Source organism: Pseudorca crassidens, chromosome 11 (genome assembly GCF_039906515.1).
Source record: "Pseudorca crassidens isolate mPseCra1 chromosome 11, mPseCra1.hap1, whole genome shotgun sequence".
Lineage (NCBI taxonomy): Eukaryota > Metazoa > Chordata > Mammalia > Artiodactyla > Delphinidae > Pseudorca > Pseudorca crassidens.
This window is the reverse complement of record NC_090306.1, coordinates 6165813-6187720: the sequence shown is the minus strand read 5'-3', so window position 1 is coordinate 6187720 and position 21908 is coordinate 6165813. Positions and strand designations below refer to the sequence as shown.

At 45.4% G+C, this 21908-nt stretch overlaps 1 protein-coding gene and 1 non-coding gene across 6 annotated transcripts in view; both read right to left on the bottom strand.

Moving 5' to 3' along the window:
- Window positions 1-21908, bottom strand: part of NCAPD2 (non-SMC condensin I complex subunit D2) — a 28651-nt gene that overhangs the window by 5243 nt on the left and 1500 nt on the right. For 3 of the 5 annotated variants that reach the window (XM_067695515.1, XM_067695519.1, XM_067695516.1), the window contains exons 2-21: window positions 21649-21798; window positions 13120-13195; window positions 12765-12841; window positions 12115-12296; window positions 11661-11803; window positions 9221-9348; window positions 9025-9148; window positions 8697-8844; window positions 7506-7703; window positions 7022-7156; window positions 6835-6922; window positions 6558-6738; window positions 5094-5218; window positions 4344-4583; window positions 3871-4045; window positions 3285-3369; window positions 1531-1664; window positions 714-846; window positions 536-620; window positions 293-460 (exon numbers count right to left, since the gene is read on the bottom strand). In XM_067695515.1, the coding sequence (XP_067551616.1) occupies window positions 293-460; window positions 536-620; window positions 714-846; window positions 1531-1664; window positions 3285-3369; window positions 3871-4045; window positions 4344-4583; window positions 5094-5218; window positions 6558-6738; window positions 6835-6922; window positions 7022-7156; window positions 7506-7703; window positions 8697-8844; window positions 9025-9148; window positions 9221-9348; window positions 11661-11803; window positions 12115-12296; window positions 12765-12841; window positions 13120-13195; window positions 21649-21775 (2752 nt within the window). In that variant the 5' untranslated portion in view covers window positions 21776-21798. The remainder of the gene's footprint in view (window positions 1-292; window positions 461-535; window positions 621-713; window positions 847-1530; window positions 1665-3284; window positions 3370-3870; window positions 4046-4343; window positions 4584-5093; window positions 5219-6557; window positions 6739-6834; window positions 6923-7021; window positions 7157-7505; window positions 7704-8696; window positions 8845-9024; window positions 9149-9220; window positions 9349-11660; window positions 11804-12114; window positions 12297-12764; window positions 12842-13119; window positions 13196-21648; window positions 21799-21908) is intronic. The other 2 variants (XM_067695517.1, XM_067695518.1) reach the window with 2 other exon arrangements.
- On the bottom strand, window positions 12373-12699 carry LOC137203080 (small nucleolar RNA U85). The gene has a single exon (XR_010932906.1). It is a non-coding gene; the product is annotated as a small nucleolar RNA U85 (small nucleolar RNA).

The window sequence follows — 21908 nt, the reverse complement described above, 5'->3', positions numbered from 1 at the left end:
AGGAGGGGGAGCGGGAAAGCACGGAGAAAAAGACAATCAAGTCTCACAGGCCCCCGCCATACTGATGGCCCCCTTGCTCACGCGCTCTACACCCCAGTGAAGAGGCAAGAGCTGGGGGTGGAGGGTGTGGTAGCAGTGACGGGCCCGGCCTGAGTGACAGAAAGGGACAGCGGGGGTTGAGGGGATCGGGAGTGGTTGTAGGAAGTGGTAGTATCAGTGGCTCCCGGCCGGCAGGGACGGCAGCAGAAGCTGGCTGCTGCCCGCGGGCCCACCGACCCTCTTGCCTACTTACTCGTGGCCTCCTGGGGGGTGCTTTTCTCTCCCAGCTTCTCCAGGGCCTGCTTTGCACAGCCCTGCAGCATCCGGGCACAGATCACCTCGGGGCCCTCTGCCAGCTGGTAAATGAGGGTCACTGCCGCCTCCTTGAATGGGATCCAGAGTGGGTCTGGGCAGACAACGCCTGCGCAGCAGAAGGGAGAAGTTGCCACTGCAGACAAAGGCCCAATTCTGCCCGAGGCCCTTCATGGTAGCTCACCTTTCGTGACCGTCTCCTGCAGTCGCTCAAACAAGCAGTGTTCCTGGGGCAGCCGGAAGGGAGGGTGACGTTTGCCCAGAGAAGGCTGTCGAAAGCAGGGAAGACAACGCGGGTGTGTGTTGACGGTGGACAGGAGAATGCCCACTCTCCTTAGTTTGGACGTACCCACCCCACGTACCTTCCTCCTGTCAGAGATGTTGGCAATGGCACGGCACACCTGTTGGGCCAACCTGTAGTCCTGTGGAAGCTTCTCATCCAGCCCTATGCTCACCAGTGTGTCTAAGTTGCTTCCTACAATTTCTGGTTTTCCTCTAGGAGAAGGAAGCCATAGAGTTAAAGCCACTCACGGACCCCTCTGCGTGGGGGACAACACCAAGGGGGTAGGAACTAGCACCCAACTTAGGGCTTCGAGAGCCTTGGAGCGCTACAGAGAGGCTCTGGCATAGGGCTGGCCCCTTGGCATCCCTCTTGCTCTGTTGACCCCACTGTTTCTGCTGCCTGGGGGTAGACTGGTACGGTCACTGTTATTCTCCATTTAGGTGGCTGATGCGTGCACAGAGCTCAGCTGGGCCTGACTGCTATTACTGAAGCAGTCTTTTTTTTTTTTTTTTTTTTAAAAGAAGATGTTGGGGGTAGGAGTTTATTAATTAATTAATTTATTTTTGCTGTGTTGGGTCTTCGTTTCTGTGCGAGGGCTTTCTCTAGTTGTGGCAAGCGGGGGTCACTCTTCATCGCAGTGCGCGGGCCTCTCACTATCGTGGCCTCTCTTGTTGCAGAGCACAGGCTCCGGACGCACAGGCTCAGCAGCCATGGCTCACGGGCCCGGCCGCTCCGCGGCATGTGGGATCCTCGCAGACCAGGGCTCAAACCCATGTCCCCTGCATTAGCAGGCAGATTCTCAACCACTGCACCACCAGGGAAGCCCCACTGAAGCAGTCTTAAGAGAACCTTCCCTTCCTCTCTCGTCCTACCGCCTGTCTGGATCTGAGCCTCACCGTGCCATCATCCCGAGAAGCATGACAGAAGAACAGCGCTCCAGAGCAGAGCAGGGCACCTTCTTCGTTGCCCGCTCCCACAGCACTTGGGTCACTGCTGGTTTCAATTCATCCTTCTGCACAAACTCACAGAGCTGAAGAGAAAAGAAAAAGGGCTCAGGCCAAAAAATAACAATTCCCCTGATGCTTGGTCCACCTCCTCTGAAGAGAATATCGAGAACCTAAGTAAGTAAAGGCAATGTTGAGGAGTGGGAGAGGAAGGAGGAGGCTCGAAATGTAAAGTGGGGGCTGGAGAGGTACTTCCATCTCTGTTACTTTTCTGCTTTCATGCCTTCAAATCTACGTTCATGAAGATGACACACTGAAACTGACCTCGAGTTCCTGTGGATCTACAGTCTGGACTACATTCTGGGGATTTCTAGTAGGTTTCTTGCTGTAACCGCTAGCTCAGCATGTCTGAAATGGACGCCATCGTCCTTTCTTGCCTTTTCATTTTGCCAACGGCACCAACACCAACAGTCACATATGCTTCAAACTTCATAGTCACCTAATATTTTATGTATCAGTCACTTAGTCCGACCTATTCTTCCTCTTAAAATTTATCTTCCATTTAAGTGCAATTCTCCAGATTTTCCTCCCACCCCCAAAGTCTAGACCCCTGTCACTGCACATCTACAGCAGCCTCCAGGGACATCCCTGTCCCTAGCCTCTGCTCCAACCAACCTGTATGCTGTGACCTCCCCAGACGTCTGTTTCACCATGCCACAGCTCTGCTCACCATGCAGAGATAGCTCTCCTTTGCCCGCTGCATGGGCTCCTGGCCAGCAGCCACTCTACAAGATCTCGGGCCAAGTGCCACCAGCAGGCTCTTCTTTCCCGCGGTGACGCTCCTCCCAGTGGACGCTGGTACGCAGCACCACCTCTGCCTTCTGTCCCATAATCCAAACCCTTCAAAGCAGCTCTGCCTCACTAAAATGCTGGAGTCCCTGGCTGACAAGGTTCAGGTCCTAGACTCTTGAAAGGCATCCCGGGATCTTCCCGATTTAGTTCCAACCCACATTTCCAGCTTCCTATCTTTTCCAGATGACAGTTTTGAGCCAGAACACAATCGTCTTCATTCTACAACATAGGCAGTGCTCTTTCGTGGCTTTCTGTCTGAAATGTTTTCATTTCTTTTTCATTTCTCTTTAACTCCTTCCTTTCTTTAATTCTCTAAATCCTACTCATCAAGGCCCAAATTAAGTCCTGCCACCTTCAGGAAGCTTTTCCCTCGAGTATTCCACCTCACACTGCTCCCTTTCCCACTCTACTCGTCAATATAATATACCAGGTAAGAGTATGTTTTCTGGAACTCTTATGCCCGAGTTTGAATCTCAACCTTTGCTCCTAAGTAGCTGAAATTAGCCAACTTCTTTAAGATCTCTGTGCCTCAGATTTCTCATTGTAAAATGCTGATAATAGCATAACCTCCTAGGGCTGTTGTGAGGATTAGCAAATTAATATGAGCAAAGTGCTAAATACAGTACCTGGCATAATGTGTTACTATTATTATATTACTATCGCTACTATAATCATTGCCTGGGCCACTTAGCAATCTGCTGCATTGCTCTAGAAATGTGTTGTGTTTTGGGTTGCCAACTAGACTTGAAAGCGAATAATCTTATACTTCTTTGCAGGGCTGCGTAAGTTGCTGAACACATAGTAATCACTCACTAATACTTGCTGAATGAGTAAGTCAAAGTGAGGAGACTTACAATTTCCTCAAGACACTGAATGGTCCCAACTGAGGCATCCACTAGCAGCAAAGAGAGATTGTGAATCAAAGTCTGGGCCTTGGCTCTGTGGGAACAGCAGAGATCAGGGGTCATTAAAAGACCAAGAAGCTGAACCTGGCAAACAGGTTATTAGGCAATCCCACCACAGTGTCAAATAATAAATAACTGCTTTAGACTCACAGATATAGAGAACAAACTAGCGGGGAGAGGGAAGGGGGAGGGACAATACAGGGGCAGGAGATTAAGAGGTACAAACTATTATGTATAAAGTAAGCTACAAGGATATACTGTACATGGGCAATATTTTATAACTATAAATGGAGTATAACCTTTAAAAATAGTGAATTACTATATTGCACACTTCTAACGTTTAATATTGTACACATCAACTATACTTCAATAAAAAGAAAAACAAACCAAATAACTGCTTAGGATGGGTTTCACTGTAAGTTCAGCCCCACCCCGAGCCCATTACAGACCTAGTGCCTCTGGAGCTAGAACGCCTCTAGAAGAAGGGTGCCCACTCCCCCCAACTCCTTCAGGAGGCGAAACACAGCCCATCTACCTGGCAGAGTCCCCCTTAGGTTTGAGGTAAAGTTGGCGGTAGGCGTTCAGCACAGCTTCCCGGACACCAGGCTCCTTCGACCAGATGAGAGGCAGCATGCGGCGCACCCCGAACAGGGCCTGGGGTACCCCAAATTGGAATACCATCACAAAGAATTCAATCACCTCCTGTACCACTGAGAGGACAGACACAAACGTCACCTATCTGCTTGGCAAAACTCCCCCAATACTTAAAGGCGGAACCTTTCTTAATGTAGCAACATGCGAGCGGAGGCCTTCCTCCTTTTTCCCTGAGGATGCCAACTCCCCTAAATGCCCTGTGAAATACTATATGCACACTCCGCAGGGCTACACAAAGCAAATTGAAGAAAGAATCCGGGCCTTTCAAAGAGCGGACAGACATCAATAAAGTACGGACAAGACTGGTTCTTCCAACTCCAAGACCCAGTCCTTGCAGAGGGGATGCCGGCGTACCTGTAGTTGTGTGTTCATACATCATCTTGCTTATGATGCCAATGGCCTCTGTGATCTTCAGAGAGAAGCTGTAGGCATCCTGCAGATACTGCACCAGCATCTCCTGCTTCACCAGCTCATCGTTTTCCCTGCATTTCTCAGGCTCTGACACACTGGGCTTGTCTTTGCAGCCAGTCTCTCCTGGGCCCAAGTTCCCCGCAGCCCCCTGGGGATTCTTCTCCTGTGTGGGAGCTGCTGGGCCTAGAGTTAAAGAATTACAGGATGGTTTTCGTTCAAGGGTATACGGGGAAACCCAACAGTTCTAAACATCGCTGAATATTTGTTTCTACAATAGGAAAGCTTTTTTTTTTTTTTTTTTTTGCCGTGCTGCGCTACTTGCGGGATCTTAGTTCCCTGACCAAGGATCGAACCTGTGACCCCTGCAATGGAAATGCAGAGTCCTAACCACTGGACCACCGGGGAATTCCCACTAGGAAAGTATAAATTTAGAATTTATTCTAAAATATGTTGGTTCATTTCTCAAAAAAGATTCCTCAAGTCCTCTACAGTTTGGAAATAACCTTTTATACCCCGTGACTAAATCTTAGGCCCGTAGGCTGCTTCCATTCCAGAGCAGAAGCACCACTAACTCCCCTCTGGCCTCTTTCAGCACCAGGCTGCCAGCCAGGCCAGTGTCTGACAGAAAGTAAATGGTCTATAAATACAGTTGAAGTGTCTTGTTTGCTGACTGAAGAAGGAAAAGGAATTTACCTTTGAAGATAGTTCCTAAGAGATTCAAGAACGCAGTCTTCTCTGACTCCTCTGGGTCCATATGACAGAAGGGTTCAGATTCCTGGAAGTGGCCTATGGCTTCTTGAGTGAGAATGATGGCCTGCCTGACAGAACATCACCTGTCACCAATCAGGCACCCATAAGAGTGTCACTGCAGCCTTGTGTCAGGGAGCCTGTGTCATGATTCCATCAAGAACCTAGACCTACTGGTAGAGAACTCTGTCACTTGTATAAAAAGGGGGAAAAAATGTAGATATGTCTGACTGTGTGACTACATATTATCTCTAGAAGGAGGCTCGCTATGGGAAGGGAACTAACTGGCTGGAAAGCAGGTTTGGAAGGGATTTTTCATGGCACGTCCTTGTTCAAATTTTAAATACTGTATGATGTGAATATATTGTCTAATTACGAAAAAGTAGCTTCCTGCTTAAAAAAAAAACAAAAAAATCCCCCCAAACTCTGCTATTAAACTGTTAAAAAGTTACGTTCTAACACGTTTAAATTTGTAACTGGCAGCCAGAACTCCGCTGTTAAGAACTCCGCCCAGCACTGGCCGCGAGGACCGCTGAGGGAGGAGGGGCATCTTTAACATGAGAAGGAGCCCTTTCCTAACTCATCACTAGCGCGCTTGGAGGCAGGGCAGGCTGCGTTTTACGCTTCAGCAAAGCGAGACACCAGAGAGATGTAGGGATTAGCCAACTAGCCACCCTCTCTTCAGCCTTTCTGAGCGGCCTAGTTAGGTAGGAAGTAAACTAATGACTTGTGGCTGCGGTTTAAGAATACCTGTGGACAGCTCTAACGCTTTTGTTGCCAAGGTGCTCTCAAGTTCTAGTCACAAAAATCTTTCCTCTAAGATCAGGATTCATACCAGGTTGATTTAAAAATTAAGGTACGATTGAGCACGTTTGTTATTATTTATCAGCTCACACATTTTGGAATTAAAAAGCCACTAGAGATCTTATGACCTAATCAACTATTTTTAAATAAATAATGAAACTGAGACCCAGAAAGTTTAAGTAACTTACTTTATAGAAATAGGATTATACTTATAGGTCGTCTTCTTCAAATGAAGCAGGACTTTGGTCATATTTAATTATAACACGATTTATGTCTAGTTGTTTTAGTAGTTTTTTTAAACATTTGTAAAAGCAGAAAAGCATGCTTAATTGTAGACTTTGCCTTTGGCATATATCTGGTGTTCAGACTATTACTGCAATGAAAACACCTACCACCATCTGATGGCAGCATACCCTAAGTGCAGTTCATTTAAAAAAAACATTGTTAAAGAATGTACATATGTATATTAACAGTCACTTTGCTGTAAAGCAGAAATTAGCACAACACTGTAAATCAACTATACTTCAATTAAAAAAAAATATTGTGTCTTAAAAGTTAACTCTAAACCTGACAGGTCATGAGAGAATATCCCATTCTTTCACATACTTGTAACTAGCTTTGGCTAGCAATCGACGGATGCGTCCTTCCACCTCTTCCGCTGTCTCTGTTTCGGCAACCTCCTCGGGCATCCCCTCTCCTTCCTGGGGAAGCTTCAGCAGCTGCTGCAGGGTAGCCTTCAACTCTGGCAGCATGGCTTCCCACTCCTCCCCTGGGTCCAGCACTGCGGCTGAATGAGAAAGTCTCACTTAGACTCTTGCACTGAGTTTCCAGCTGCAAGGAGAAGGATGTCTGGGGTGAGAACTCCCCCGCAGCAACTACTCACAAGCAGCTGCAGCTCGCCTCTGGGCCCTCATCTCTTGTAATTTCTGGGTTTCCTTCTGCAGCGGTCCAGCAAGGTCAGTATCACTAAGCTACCAAGGTAAAAATGAACATCAGGGTCACTGAGTCATGGAATTTCACTGCTATTTCCATTTAATTCCTTCTCTTTTGGGTGGGCCCAGACTACTTACCTTGCAGGAAAAGGGATTATTGGCGAGAAAACTGGCAAGGAGCTGGATGGCATTTTTACAAACCAGCACCGACTTGTCTGCCAGACGCCCCACTGCTAAGGCCACCACTGCCTGGAAACGTGTCAGGGGCAGAGCCTACGTGGAACAGAAAGACAGGATCAGATCCCGCCCCACACCTTCCATTCTGCTCAAGATGATCGTGAAGCACACTCTACATGAGCTAGCCACTCATTCTAAGGAAACTTTTCTACGGGATGTGAATAGCTCAAGAGGACTGTCTGTAGTGGTTAAGACATACTGTAGTCCTTAAATGGAGCCCAGAATCCTTGTCCTTGATAGAGGAAGACCTTTATTACTGGTAGTAGAATCCTGAATTCTAGACTCTTCTTTGACATAGCTACTCTTCTTTTGACCCTGGATTCCTTTTCTTCGGCCTGTACATAGAGGGGTACCGTGTATCTTTATCACGTCAAAGGACACTCACCTTCTGCTGGACGATTCGGGTAAAGAGTTGCAAAACACGGCTCCGCACAAAGGAGCTGACGTCGTGGCCGTGGGCCTGCAAGGTGTCCAAGAACTGGTCTCGGGTGTCTCGGGCTGCCGCCTCCAGCTGATCTCCATTCAGAACCTGCAGCACCATCTCCGCCATGGCCGCCAGCACGGCATTGCGCATCATGTAATTCTGAGAGGGATATGAGGCTGGTATGAGCCTCTGCACCCCCATACTGACTGTCGTTTTCCTAAACTCTTGTGCTCATCCAGGCATAAAGAAGGGGTAAGGCCTTTAGGCAAGGTTAAGCTTGCTTTTCTTAGCTCTGACTTTCTCTGGTCAACTGCCCAGCAGGTATTCATTGACTCCTGAGGTCACTAGAAAAAGCTGAATCCCAGAAGGGCCTTGTCTGGTCAGGAGAATGTAGGGACAAAATAAACAAGAGCCCAGAGCAGTTTTTCCCCACAAGGCTCACCCAGGTAACCATGGTGGCAGCTGAATATGAAATCACATCCATCCACCAACACATGTTTGAAAAGCATTAATTACTACCTTTCATCTGAGGCCTCAAAGCCTTTGATCCTTACTAATAAACACCGCCTTTCTCTCACACTTCCCTTCCCACATCTTACTTACAAGGAAGCAGAAATCAGCCCTGGTGCCAACCATGTCCGTTACAGAATCATGGGGAACAGTGTTTGGGGTTTTTGCCAGGCCAAGAGCCTGAGAATGGGATCTTGCATAAAAGGTTATAGTACATTAGATGAACAAGCAGACTGCCTTTGTTCCTGACATTCACCGAGGAGTGCCAGCATCAGCTTGGGAAGCAGTCAGGCTAACACTGAGGGATAAGACAGATGATGTGGGTGGATCTGAGAACCAGGTGGGCAGGAAGGGGCTTCATCCTGAGGAATGGGTGGGAACCAGAATCACAGCTGAGTCACTCTCACTAGACTCTCCCCTTCCAGACCTGGGTGAAACCAGTGTCATACTGAAATAGGATTAATAAGTGGCTCTTTATTTAATTCAATAAACTTCATCTGCTTCTCTATAGGAAGGAACTGCCACAGTGATTAGCCTAGACAACTTGACTTCAGTGAAAGCTTCCTGCTTGTTAAGAAACAGCCTTTCAACAATGCACTTAAAACCCCTAGAAAACCCTGAGATCCCCAGGGGACCGCCTACCTCTCCATCCAGATGATCTAGTAGAATGCACACACTAGACATCAGGGTGGCCGGGACACGCTCCGCTAGTTCTGTCAGGAAGGCGGCAAAGCCCTTGGCCCCTGAAGGGTCCCGACTCAACTCCTGGGGACACTTCTGTCCAATCTCTCTACACAGGGGAATAAACACAGCCATAGCAGCATAACTTAATTACTCAGGTCCCAGTAAGGGAAGGTAAAGTTGGCATCTAATATCTGAAGGAATCTAATGTTACACAGAGAAGCAATTTCCAATCTTTATACTCTCCCTGAGGGAAATGAGAATTAGAAATTAGAGAAGGAAGGGTCACCTTACAATCTCTCCTACTATGCTCTTCATCCCATAATCAGTTGCCCACAGACTCACAGCCGCCACCAGTACAGATGCCAGGTGTTCAAAGTGCTGCAGCATCTGGATGATCTTCACAGTGGCACCTGTGGAAGTGCTACACGTGAGAAACCATGGGCAAGATGAAAAGGGTGGGGCAAAGCGGAGGGCTAACTTACTCAGCATATGGTTATAACGTGTCAAGGCGACACCAAGCAGGTGTGTTATGGCTTCCCGGGTGGAGCGGTTCTTCTGGTGACTAATGGTGGGGTTCTCCAGGAGGCGGTAGCAGCAGCCAGTAACCAAACTGAGAAAGGAACAGTTGAGATGGTGACATCAGCGGTCTGGACTCAACTACATTGGTCTTGCCTCATTCATTCCATCTCTGCTGCCCCAGTCAGGGTCTTCTAGTTTTCTTTATTCTATCACCTTCCACACCAAGTTGCTTTGCTTTGCTGACCCCCAAAGGAGGAAGATAGGTACTTCCTCCTTCTGGATTACCAACTTTCAACCGGTTATAATGTCTACAGAAGCTGAATATATGATAAAAGACAGGACAAAGTCACCACTGACTTCTCATTGTTAAATGGCCAACGCAGTCCTCATCTTAGTTGACCTTTCAGCTGCATCTGACACAACTGATCACTTCTTTCTCCTTGAAACATGCCTCATTTGGTGCCAGGAGGCCAGCCTCCCTTCTCAGTTTCTTCAGCTGGCTCTTTCTCCTCATCTCACTCTCCTGATGCTGGAGGGCCCCAAGGCACAGTCCTTGGGTTTCTGCCCTCTTCTAGCTGTGCTTACTGATTTAGTGATCTCATTCAGCCGCATGGCTGCAAATACCATTTATATAAATGCATTATATTCCCAAATGTGTGCTCTAGCTTAGACCGCTCTCCTGTCTTCCTCCAGCTTTGTACATTCCACAACCAAATCTGACACTATTTGGATGTCTAATAGGCACCTCCAGCTTTCTATGTCCAAAGCAGAACTTCTACTGTCCCCCCAAACACGCTCCCACAGCCTTCCCCATTATTTCAGTTACTGGCAGCTACATTCTTCCAAATGCTCAGGCGAAAACCCTGGGTGAGTCACCCTCGACCACACCCTCCCTCAAACCTCACGCATCTGTCAGCTCACCCCGTAGGCTCTCCTTAAAAGAACAAGTGCAGACTGCATGCACTTCTCCCCATCTCCAGCGCCCTCTCGGGCCTAAGCAACTGTCATCTCTTGCCCAAGTGACCGCCACAGCCTCCTTACTGGTCTCCCGCTTTCCTCCTTTCCCTCCAGAGTCTGTTTCAACACAACAGCCAGGATGACCTTGTTGAAGACAAGCCAGACCACCTCACTGCCCTGCTTGGAACCCGAGGGGCCCCATCTCACTCTGATAAATGCCAAACCGTGACGGCCTATGAGGATCTGCAATTGGCTCCCTGTTGCCCCGACCTCACAGCCTACCCCTCACCCTGTCTCAGCTGCCAGCTCTGGCCTCAGCGCTATTACTTATATGTGCTCAACACACTCCCTCCCTTGTCCTTGCTGTTTCCTGCCCTTGCCCTTGCTCTCCCTCCAAATATCCTCATGGCTCTCATTACCTTCTCGAGGGCTTTGCTCAAATATCACCATCTCAAAGAGGTCTTGCTAGAACAGCTGATAAAGATTACAACACTTTCCCATCAAACTTCCCACTCCCTCCACTATCTTTCTCCACAGTAATAAACTATAAGACGTACTATATATTTTTACTTATTTAAAAAATTGTCTTCTGATCTAAAATATAAACTCTAAGAGGGCAGAAACGCTGGTTTTCAGTGACTTTAATGACACCAGCCATGCACCTAGGAGATTCTCAGTAAATACTGTTTCATGAATGAATAAATGGCATTAAAGATGAGAAATTCAACGCAGTTTCTAATCTTCATTATCTACTTCTGAACAATTCAACGTAATGGGAATACTTCTGTGTATTACAAACAGAACTGAGGGATGAAATGAAGTATTTAAAAGGCATATCTAGTAAAGCAAATGTGGTAAAATGTTAACATTTGAGGAGTCTGAAGGGTATAGAGGATTCTTTGTACTATTCTTGCAACTTTTCTGTAAATCTGAGATTATCTCAAAATAAAAAGTTAAAAAATTGAAAAACAACAAAACAAAACAAAAAGCATATCTAGGGCTTCCCCAGTGGTGCAGTGGTTAAGAATCCACCTGCCAATGAAGGGGACACGGGTTCGATCCCTGGTCCGGGAAGATCGCACATGCTGCGGAGCAACTAAGCCCGTGCGCCACAACTACTGAGCCTGCGCTCTAGAGCCCACGCACTACAACTACAGAGCCCACACACCAGAACTACTGAAGCCCATATGCCTAGAGCCCGTGCTCCGCAGCAAGAGAAGCCACCACAATGAGAAGCCCATGCACCGCAACGAAGAGTAGCCCCTGCTCGCCGCAACTGAAGAAAGCCCGCGCACAGCAACAAAGACCCAACGCAGTCGTTCATTCATACATACATACATACATAAATATATATATATAGAGAGAGAGAGAGAGAGAGAGAGCATATCTAGCAACAGAGCCCTCATTCCTCACAGCCAATATCACCTATAGCAATCAACTACCCACCTGACAAACTCCTCTTCGATTACTGAGTGACTCCACAGGTGACGGATGTCCAACTGGAGCAGCTGTGTTAAAAGCTGAAGAATCGGTTGCCTCTCTTCTTCCCAGTCAAAGCCATAGGTTGCCTTGGCCCGGGCTTTCCTACCCTAAAAAAGGATATACTTAAGAAAAAATAAGGAAGCTGAAAGGATCATGATCTGCTAGTCTGAGTGCCCAAACTATCCAGTATTGAGACAAGGTAGAAGGTAAGACGGAAGTATTACAAGTTCCAAAATATAAGAGAGCTGCTTGTCAGCAAAAGATACATTGTGATACTTTTGAGTACCTCCTCATAAACCTTAAACATGGGTCAAGGGCAGAAAGGAAAAGATTCTCAGAATCACTGAATTCCATCTTTCCCACCAATTCCCGTATCTCCCCAGATCCCATATTAAGTGAGCCAGGAACAACAAATTACCTTCCCACCAAGGGCCAGGTCCATGAGGCTTTTCTGGCTGGCCATGGTCTCAAAGGATTCCAAGAGGCATATCAGAGCATAGCAGTTCATCTTGAGGGCATTTAGGTGTGCGCTTCTATCGGACCCACTCAAAGTTGCATCATCCAAGATGGCGGGAAGTTCCTGGGTGTGGCGAGATACCACTGCGAGGGGCAGGATCTGGAGTCAGTTTCATTTACTTTCCTCATACAACCCAACTTCAAAACCCCTAGCACTTGCAGCCATCAGATTACCAAAGATCTGTGTTTCATCTCTCAGTGGCTACAACACAAGCTAAGTCCTCTGGGACCCCTGACCCTGATATCCTGAACATGCCCTATCCCTACTCTCTCACTCCAGTTACCCCAATTTCTCTCTGGCAACAGGAAGAACTGCCTCTATTGAAGAGAGGCAGTTCAAGAGTGGGAAGAATTTATTGTTGGTCTGCCCTTACAGTGAACACACATAACTCTGTATTGCCCACCAAGATTACAGACCTATAGGTCAGAGGTCCCTGGGCTTAGCCAAACCAACTGAATCACCACAGCCTTGATATCATCATGTGGCAGGAAACAGTAAACAAACAAACAGCAACACACACCTTCCATCCCCCACCCCCGACCCATAAACACCTTTTATCCCATAAACACCTTTTATCAGGAATTCCAGAGTATCTTCCTTGAGGCCAGGGTCTATACTTCGAAAGTGACTATGAGGGAAAGAAAGTGCGGGGGGTGAGACAGGAACCTGCAGAGCCCATTCTAATAGATCAGATCAAACCTGAGGAATCTAATACTTAAAACAAAAAAACACGTGGAACTACTCGACTGAATAAATATGGTGGCAAGCTGGGGTAAATGCTCATGAGTAGAAATGTCAGCACCCAGAACCATTTATCAGTGAACTATAAATTGGAATTTCAGGACTAACATGCAAAGTTAGGGCAAAGAGCCACCAGTTCTTTTTAAAGTATCAGAGGGTACTTACTGCAGAATGCTGTAGATGGTATCAAAATGCTCCAGCATAGCCAGGGGCCCCTGAGCTCGAAAGGCAGCCTGAAATGCTATAAAGATGAAAGAAACTGATCAATACAGAGGGACAGGCCTTTTTTTTTTTTTTTTTTTTTTTTTTGCTGTACGCGGGCCTCTCACTGCTGTGGCCTCTCCCGTTGCGGAGCACAGGCTCCGGACGCGCAGGCCCAGCGGCCATGGCTCACGGGCCCAGCCGCTCCACGGCATGTGGGATCCTCCCGGACCGGGGCACGAACCCATGTCCCCTGCATCGGCAGGCGGACTCTCAACCACTGCGCCACCAGGGAAGCCCGGGGACAGGCCTTTTTGGTAAGTTCTACTCATGGCAGAAAATGGAGTTAATTGCTTTTCTTGGTAGAATCACAAAAGTAGACACTTCATTTCAATGTAATCTAGTATTATAACATCTGACACTTTGTCCTGTTTTACAATTAAAGCCTTACTTGAGTTTTATTACCACATCTCTGAACTAGATGAAGCAAACAGTACGGTGCCTATTTTATGGGAAAATAAATTATGTGACTTGTCCAACTGAGTAATGAACATAAACTCAGGATCTTTTTTTTTCCAATTTTGAAATTACAAAAGTAGCAAAAACAGTACAGAGTTCTTGTATTTTTCACCCAGATAATGGTAACATCTTATATAACCATAGTACAAGGATCTATTCTAAACCAAGAAATGAACATTAATTCAATGTTATTAACTAATCTACAGATCTTACTTGAATTTTGCCAGCTGTTCTATTTTTGTCCTTTTCCCAGACCAGGAGCCAACCTAGGATACCACAATGCATTGATTTGTCATACCTCCTTAGTCTCCTCCAATCTTTGTCTTTCATGATCTTGACACTTGAAGTGTATTTGCCAGTTATTCTGTAGAATGTTCCTCACTTTGGGTTTGTCTGCTATTTTCTCATGATTAGATTGAGGTCATGCACTTTTGGCTAGATCACTGAGAAAGGGAGGATGGGTCCTTCCAGATGCATCAAACCCAGAAGGAGGTGATGTCAATGTCTTATTACTATAGCGATATTAACTTTGATCAGTTGGTAGTGTTTGCCTGGGTGTCTCCGCTACAAAGTTACTATTTTCCCCTTTGCAACCAGTAAGTATCTTGTGGGGAGATACTTTGAAAATCCTGTTTCTCACCACATTCTGCCCACTTATTTAAGCATCTATGGATGATTCTTGCCTGCCACAATTATTACTTTTACTAAATGGTGATTTGTCTGTTTCTATCATTCCTTTTATGCTTACTTAATGGGAATGCCAGGCTAAGATGAGCTGTTACTTTCCCTTCATTTATGTATCCAATTATTTGTTTATAACAGAATGGGCTCATGAACGTTTCTTTTATTCTGTGTTTTAATCATTCTTCTTATTATTAATTTTGTTGCTCAGACTGTCCCATACTTGACCACTGGGAGCTCCTTCAACTTGGCCTGTGTCTCTGACATGCTCCCTTCACTCTTGTTCTGTTACTTTCTTGTACCACAAGATGTTCCAGGCTCGTCTTGTACCTTCCTTGGCTCAGTCCTGGAATCAACCATTCTCACTGGAGTCCTGGTTTCTTTTATGAGAGAATGGTATGTAGAAACCAAGTTCTAGGCCCTAGTTAAAATCACTGCTGTTGGAGCTTTTAGGCCCTGTCAGTAGAGAAAAGCAGGATATACATATATGTAGGTATAAATGCACACACCCCTATATTTTTATCTGTGTATATATTAAAAACATAAATTCACTTATATATTTGCTTGATCCTAGTATACACATAATACAGTTTCAGAATTGCTAACCCACACCCCTTTAAAAAATAAATTTACTAACTACCTTACGCTAATCGTGTAAAGTTCTTTCATATAGAGTTTACAGTCAAAATGCTGGACTTCCCTGGCAGTCCAGTGGTGAAGACTCCACACTTCCGCCGCAGGGTGCGCGGGTTCGATCCCTGGTCGGGCAAGACGCCGCATGCCACACAGCACAGCCAAACAAAAGACCCAAAATACTGGGTCTCCTGGTTGCTTGTTAGTTATGTTCTCCTGCAATCCTTTAGTGCGATTAGGTCAAACATCTGTAATACACTTAGGTTCATGTTACCACAGATTTTCCTTGATTTATGATGGGGTTACATCTTGAAAAATCCCCTGTAAGTTGAAAACACTGTAACTCAAAAATTTAATACACCTAACCCACTGAATATCATAGCTTAGCCTAGCCTACCTTAAGCATACATTAGCCTACAGTTGGGCAAAATCATCTACTACAAAGCCTATTTTATAATAAAGTGTTGAATATTTCTCGTAATTTATTGAACACTGTACTGAAAGTGAAAAGCAGAATGGCTGTCTGGGTACAGGATGGCTCTAAGTGTGTGGGTTGGGAGCTGTGCTTGCTGCCCAGCATCATGAGAAGAGTATCCTACTACATGCTGCTAACCCAGGAAGAGATAAAAATTCAACATTCGAAACATGGTTTCTACTGAATACATATTGCTTTTGCACCATCATAAAGCTGAAAAATCATAAGTTGAACTATCGTAAGCTGGGGGACATCTGTATTTCTATTACATTTAAAAAATCCAGCATTTGTTTTTTTTTTGGGGGGGCTGCAGTTCCCCGACCAGGGACTGAACCTGGGCCACAGCAGTGAAAGCCTGAAATCCTAACCACTAGGCCACCAGGGAACTCCCTGAAAACCCAGCATCTTTTGACTCTCAAACTCAGTGCTCTTTTCATCTTCACTGTACTGCTTCTATATAAAAACTTCAGTATAAAAGGGAGTAGCAGAGCTTCCCTGGTGGCGCAGTGGTTGAGAATCCGCCTGCTGATACAGGGGAAACGGGTTCGTGCCCCGGTCCGGGAAGATCCCACATGCCGCGGAGCGGCTGGGCCCGTGAGCCACGGCCACTCAGCCTGCACGTCCGGAGCCTGTGCTCTGCAACAGGAGAGGCCAGAGCAGTGAGAGGCCCGTGTACCGCAAAAAGGAAAAAAAAAAAAAAAAAAAAAGGGAGTAGCACCTAATTATGACTTACAACATGCAAGAGTAGCAAGGCAGTATGGGAGTTAATTTTTTTTTTTCCTGGCTGCGTTGGGTCTTTGTTGCTGCGTGCGGGCTTTTTCTAACTGCAGTGAGTGGGGGCCACTCTTCATTGTGGTATGCGGGCTCCTCATTGTTGGCTTCTCTTGTTGTGGAGCAGAGGCTCTAGGAGCATGGGCTCAGTAGCTGTAGCACGTGGGCTCAGTAACTGCAGCATGCAGGCTCAGTAGTTGTGGTACGTGGGTCCTAGAGTGCGTGGGCTTCAGTAGTTGTGGTGCATGGGCTCAGTAGTTGCGGTGCGTGAGCTCTAGGGCAGGGGGGCTTCAGTAGTTGTGATGTGTGGCCTCTAGAGCACAGGCTCAGTAGTTGTGACGCACAGGCTTAGTTGCTCCGCGGCATGTGGGATCTTCCCGGACCAGGGCTCGAACCTGTGTCGCCTGCATTGTCAGGTGGATTCTTAACCACTGCGCCACCAGGGAAATCCCGGGAGTTAACTTTTGAACCAAGGTGTATATCTAGTTCTTTCTGTGGATGTGGAGGGAAAGAATTCCACCAAATTCTTCTTTTCTGCAGTAAGAAGTGGGTTTGCCTAGAAAGCAAAGCTTGAACCTTGTACTACATTATCACTGCTGGCTCACTGACCTGATTCATCATATTGCAGTGTTATGCTGTCCAACTACAACCTGGTCCTCTGCGATGCTTAACAAACTATTTTATTTCTCCAATTCCTACTGACTCCCTAGCGCTATACCCATAGCATGTTTCCCCCTTTCTTTATACCTCTTCTTATGCTTTGCCTCTTTTCTTTTAGCAGATGACTGCTTTCTACTTTACCAAAATGAATGAGACCCAAAGCTCCCCCATGTAATCCTGCCTCTCTGTCAACAAGTCATTCTGCCAACACCTTCCCATTCTTTGCTTCAGTCTCAAGTGAAAAGATTTTCTGTTCTGAAGCTAAGCTGTCTCACTGCCCCAAAGACTTGTCTCCTTTCTTTCACCTCTGGCTTCATCCTCTCTAGGGAATGCTCTTTTCCTGACAATGTGCTTAGGCCCCTACTTCTTTAAAACAAACAAACCAAAAACGATCAGTGCCTTTCATTTATGACTTTGCTCTCATATCCCTTTAAAATTTTGTGTAATCTTTCTCAATTCCCTGAAACCTAGTTTCTGAGATTTACCAATCTAACAGCTATTCTCTCAAAGATTACCCATTACCTATTTTTTATTACATCCAATGATTCTCTCCATTCACATCCCTCTTTACTTCTCCGAAGCATCACCTGCTGATCTAGTCTAGTCACCCTGCTTAGGTTTACATGTGGCTTGAACATTTACTAGGCTAAGCTACTTAGCTTACCAAGTCTCAGTTTCCTCTTTTGTAAACTGGGAATAATAACAGATCATACCTCATAGGGCTTTTCAGAACTTTTTGGTAAAGATTAAGTGAGATAATCCACATGAAACAGTCAGGACAATACTTAGCACATAATGTAACTCAGTACTTGAAAGCTATCTCCCACTCTTACAAACCTCCTTCTGTAATTTGGAAAATACGGTAAAATGAAAATGAGAAAGAAATAAACACTGTTAACATCTGGCTAATTTTTTTCAGTTTATTTTCTATGCATACTATTTCTATTGTTGAGGTCATGTCACATATTCAACTCTCTGTTCCGTTTTTTAAAACTTAATATTACAATAAGGATATTAAAAAAACCTTTGTCTTTAATGACTGCATAACATTCCACTGAATGTACCTCAATTAACTTACTGTTCCTCTATCATTAGACATTATGATATTTCTAATTTTTTCCACTAATTATTAACACATTTACTCCCCTTGTAAATCTGGATTATATCCCGCTGACTGATTACTCCATTCATGTAACTACACAAATAAAAGTGGCTCGAAAAAACATAAAACCATACCAACTATTCTCACTTTATGACCTCAAGTAGGCCCTTAGTATTTCTTAGTAAGCCTATAACAAGTTCCCAGGCCTATTTGCTTTCTTCTAGGCAATTATTTCACACCTTTCCTCTGTTCATAACATCAAGATCATTTTCCCCCAACTCCCCTTCAGTTAAAGGCGTCACTTCCTATCTCACTGAGAAAACTGAATCAGACAGAAGAGAAACTCCAACTGCGCCAAGGTCTGTATTTATCAGCACGACCTGCACCTGTGCCCTAAGCTCTGCCTTTTTTTTTTGCTGCTGTGGATAAAGTGTCCATGCTCTAATAACCCACCTCCTCCCCCAGCACCAGATCGCTTACTCTGACTCCTTAAAGGATACTGCTCCCAACACTCATTCACTCTCCCTCTGGAGCGTCAGCTTTCCCCCTCTCTGATTATTCCCATTCAGCACATACACATGTGATGTTGCCCATCTTAAAAAGAAAAAAAGTCCTCCCTTGACTCTGCCTCCCCCTCCAGCTACGCCCTATTTCTCTGCTACTCCTTAAAGCAAAACAACAAGGGTTATCTAAACTCATCATCTCTAACCTCTCTCTTCCCATTTTCTCATAAACTATTCCAATCAGGCTTCATTCCCACGGCTCTGAAATAGTGTTCAAGGTTACCAGCCATTGCCACCTTGCTAAGTCCAGCAATTAAATGTGTAGCTGATCTCTCCTTTCCCTTTTGAAACTTCTCTTAATTTAGCGTCTTTGCTCACTTTCTGCCTCAACAACTAGTCCTTAGTTTCTTCTACTGGTTCTCTCTCATTTTCCCAGCCTCTAAATGTTGGACTGTCTTAGGTCTTATGTCTTGAAACTGCTTTTCTTCTCCATCAATACTTACTCCAATCTCACAGCTTTAAACACTCTCTACATGCTGAATATTAAATCCCAAATGTGTATCGTTAGCTGGAACCTCTCCCCTGAACTCCACAATCATATAACCAACAGTCTAAACGTGCTCCTCTCATACTCTACCCACCTCAGTAAATGACAACTCCATTCTTCTAGTTGCTCAAGTCAAAAAGCCTTATTTATAATCATCCTCAATTCTTCTTTCTCGAACCCTGTAAGTCCAATCCAGTCCATCAACAATCCTGTTGGCTCTACTTTCAAAATTCACTCAGGATCTAACCTTTTATGATCACCTCCACCACTATCACCCCAGGTAAGCTGCCTGGTATTATTATATTAGCCTCTTAATTAGTCCTCTGCTTCTTCCCTTCCCCCTTACAGTCCCTGCTCAACACAGCAGATATACTTTTTAAATGTCAGACCATGTCACTCCTGTGCTCAAAACACAATGGCTTTCAAGCTCACTCTCTCTGAAGCTAAAGTCTTTACCATGACCCACAACACCCTAGATCAGTGCTTCTCCAACTGAAATGTACATACGAATTACCTGGGGATCTTCTTAAGAAATGGATTTCTGATTCAGTAGTTTGAGGATAGGTCTTCCTCCTGCATTTCTAATAAGCTCCTAAATCATGATACTAATTAACGCTCCTGGTCTGAAGACCACTCTGAAGAGCAAGACTCTAGAATAATCTGTACCACTTCCCACCTGACCTCTCTTTTCCTAGAGTTCTCCCCTCCAACCACATTGACACTTCCCCACCTCAGGGCCTCAGCACTGGCTTTCCTGTCTGCTTACAATGCCCTTCCTTGAGAATCTGCATAGGTAACTTCCTCACTTGTATGGTCTCTGCTCATATGTCATCTATCAGCAAGCCTCCTCTGATCATCCAACATAAAATGCTAGTCCATAACCTGGCTCACCGTAATCTTTTTTATCTTGCTTTATTTTTCTCCTTGGCATTTACAACCATCTGACATACTCCATATTTATTTATTACTTGTTGAAAGCCTTGAGAGAAAGAACTTTGTCACCTTGGCTGCTTTATTTACTGTTGTATCCCCAGTGCCTAGAACACTGCCTGGCACATAGCATAACACCAGTAAATACTTGAACAAAGTAAATGACCTGATCTTGTGTATTTATAGTAGAACTTGTATTTAGGGTTCTAAATACCAAAAGCAATGCAATTGTTATAAAAAGGACTCTTTTTTTTTTGCGGTATGCGGGCCTCTCACTGCTGTGGCCTCTCCCGTCGCGGAGCACAGGCCCCGGACGCACAGGCCCAGCGGCCACGGCTCACGGGCCCAGCCGCTCCGTGGCACATGGGATCCTCCCAGATTGGGGCACGAACCCGTGTCCCCTGCATCGGCAGGCGGACTCCCAACCACTGCGCCACCAGGGAAGCCCTAAAAAGGACTCTTAAAAGGAACGAGCACTCATGTAACAAAGCGATGCATAATAACAGCTGAAGAACAGTTTGCTAGAGTGTGCAGCTTGTGCCATTGGCGATGCACAGATCCACACAATATGGAGAGAATGGTCTCTCTGTGGACACCCATCAGTCAACTCCACACTCTGTTCTCTTCCTTGCTTACCAAATGGTGATATGTTCGGGTTTAGGGAAGCCTAGGTAATGATCTTGATCAATTTAGCCAATCTGGATAATTCCATTTCCCCTACCAGTAGTTAGGGAAATAGGCACCTGATCCAATTCTGGCTAAGTCTGTTATAAGACTTCTGGTAGTTTTAAAACAAGAAAGAAGAAAAAGCACAAGATAGAAAAATCCCTTCTTCTACTTCTGCACATCAGAGCAAGGAGCTGTCATCTGGCAACAATGATGGGAAGGCCAAGAAGAAACAAGCTGAAATTATATTATCAAAGTGCCTGATAATTAATGAACCTTACTTGTTGTAGGAGATAACAAACAAAGCAGGTTACTATCCAGATGAGGAAACCAAGGCACAGAGAGAATCAGTAACTGTCCAAGGTCAGAGTAGTGGAGGCAGGATTCAAATCCGGGCAGCCTGGCTCCACAGCCTTAATCTCTACTCTCTATAACTCTCCAAAGCAATCTAACTGACACAAGACCCTTCCAAGAAGTACAGTGACATTATGGATGGGGTCTTGTTGATAATGCATGAATTGTTCTCGGTCATCTCTAGGTTTCAATGGGCAACTGCACTGTACATATATTGTACAGTGTTGCAACTGTGCACATATGCTTTTTTCCATTATTGCACTCTTGGAAATGTGATCTAGACTCTAAAAAAGTATTACCTGAAACAGGTCAGGTCAAGTCCCAGACATTCTAGGAGCTATCTTCTCCTACAACTCTTAAAACCACCAGTACTTTATTTTGGCATATGGTAAGAAGTCAGGATCTAAAATAAAATTCTCCCCAAAGACTAATCATACACACCAAGACTGTTTATTGAATAACCTAGAGAAGGTGGTCAATGAACATACTCTTCGTGTAATGCAACGCTAGGGAGAAAACAGTAAGGAATAGGAAAGACATGTTCCGTGCCCCCATGGAGCTTAGTGGTGTAGTGGAACAGACAGACACAATATAATCACATGTGGGTGGTTGTTCTGAAGTGCTAGGCACAGTGGCAGCTACGGAGTCTTACCTTTAAGGTGCGATGGAAGATGTCTGATGGACAGTACCTCTTGCACGACATACTGATTCACCCCTCCACTTTTCAACAACTCCTCTGGGGATAAGGGCAGATGGAACTCATACAGTTGGGGAGACATCTTTCCCCCAGTGGCTCACAGGGCTAGAAGCCAAACAGCAAACAAATCAGGGTCTATATCTAAGGGTCGTCTTTTTAATCTGGTTCTATTATTCCCCTCCTCCAATACATAACACTTTTTAGTCTTACATCAA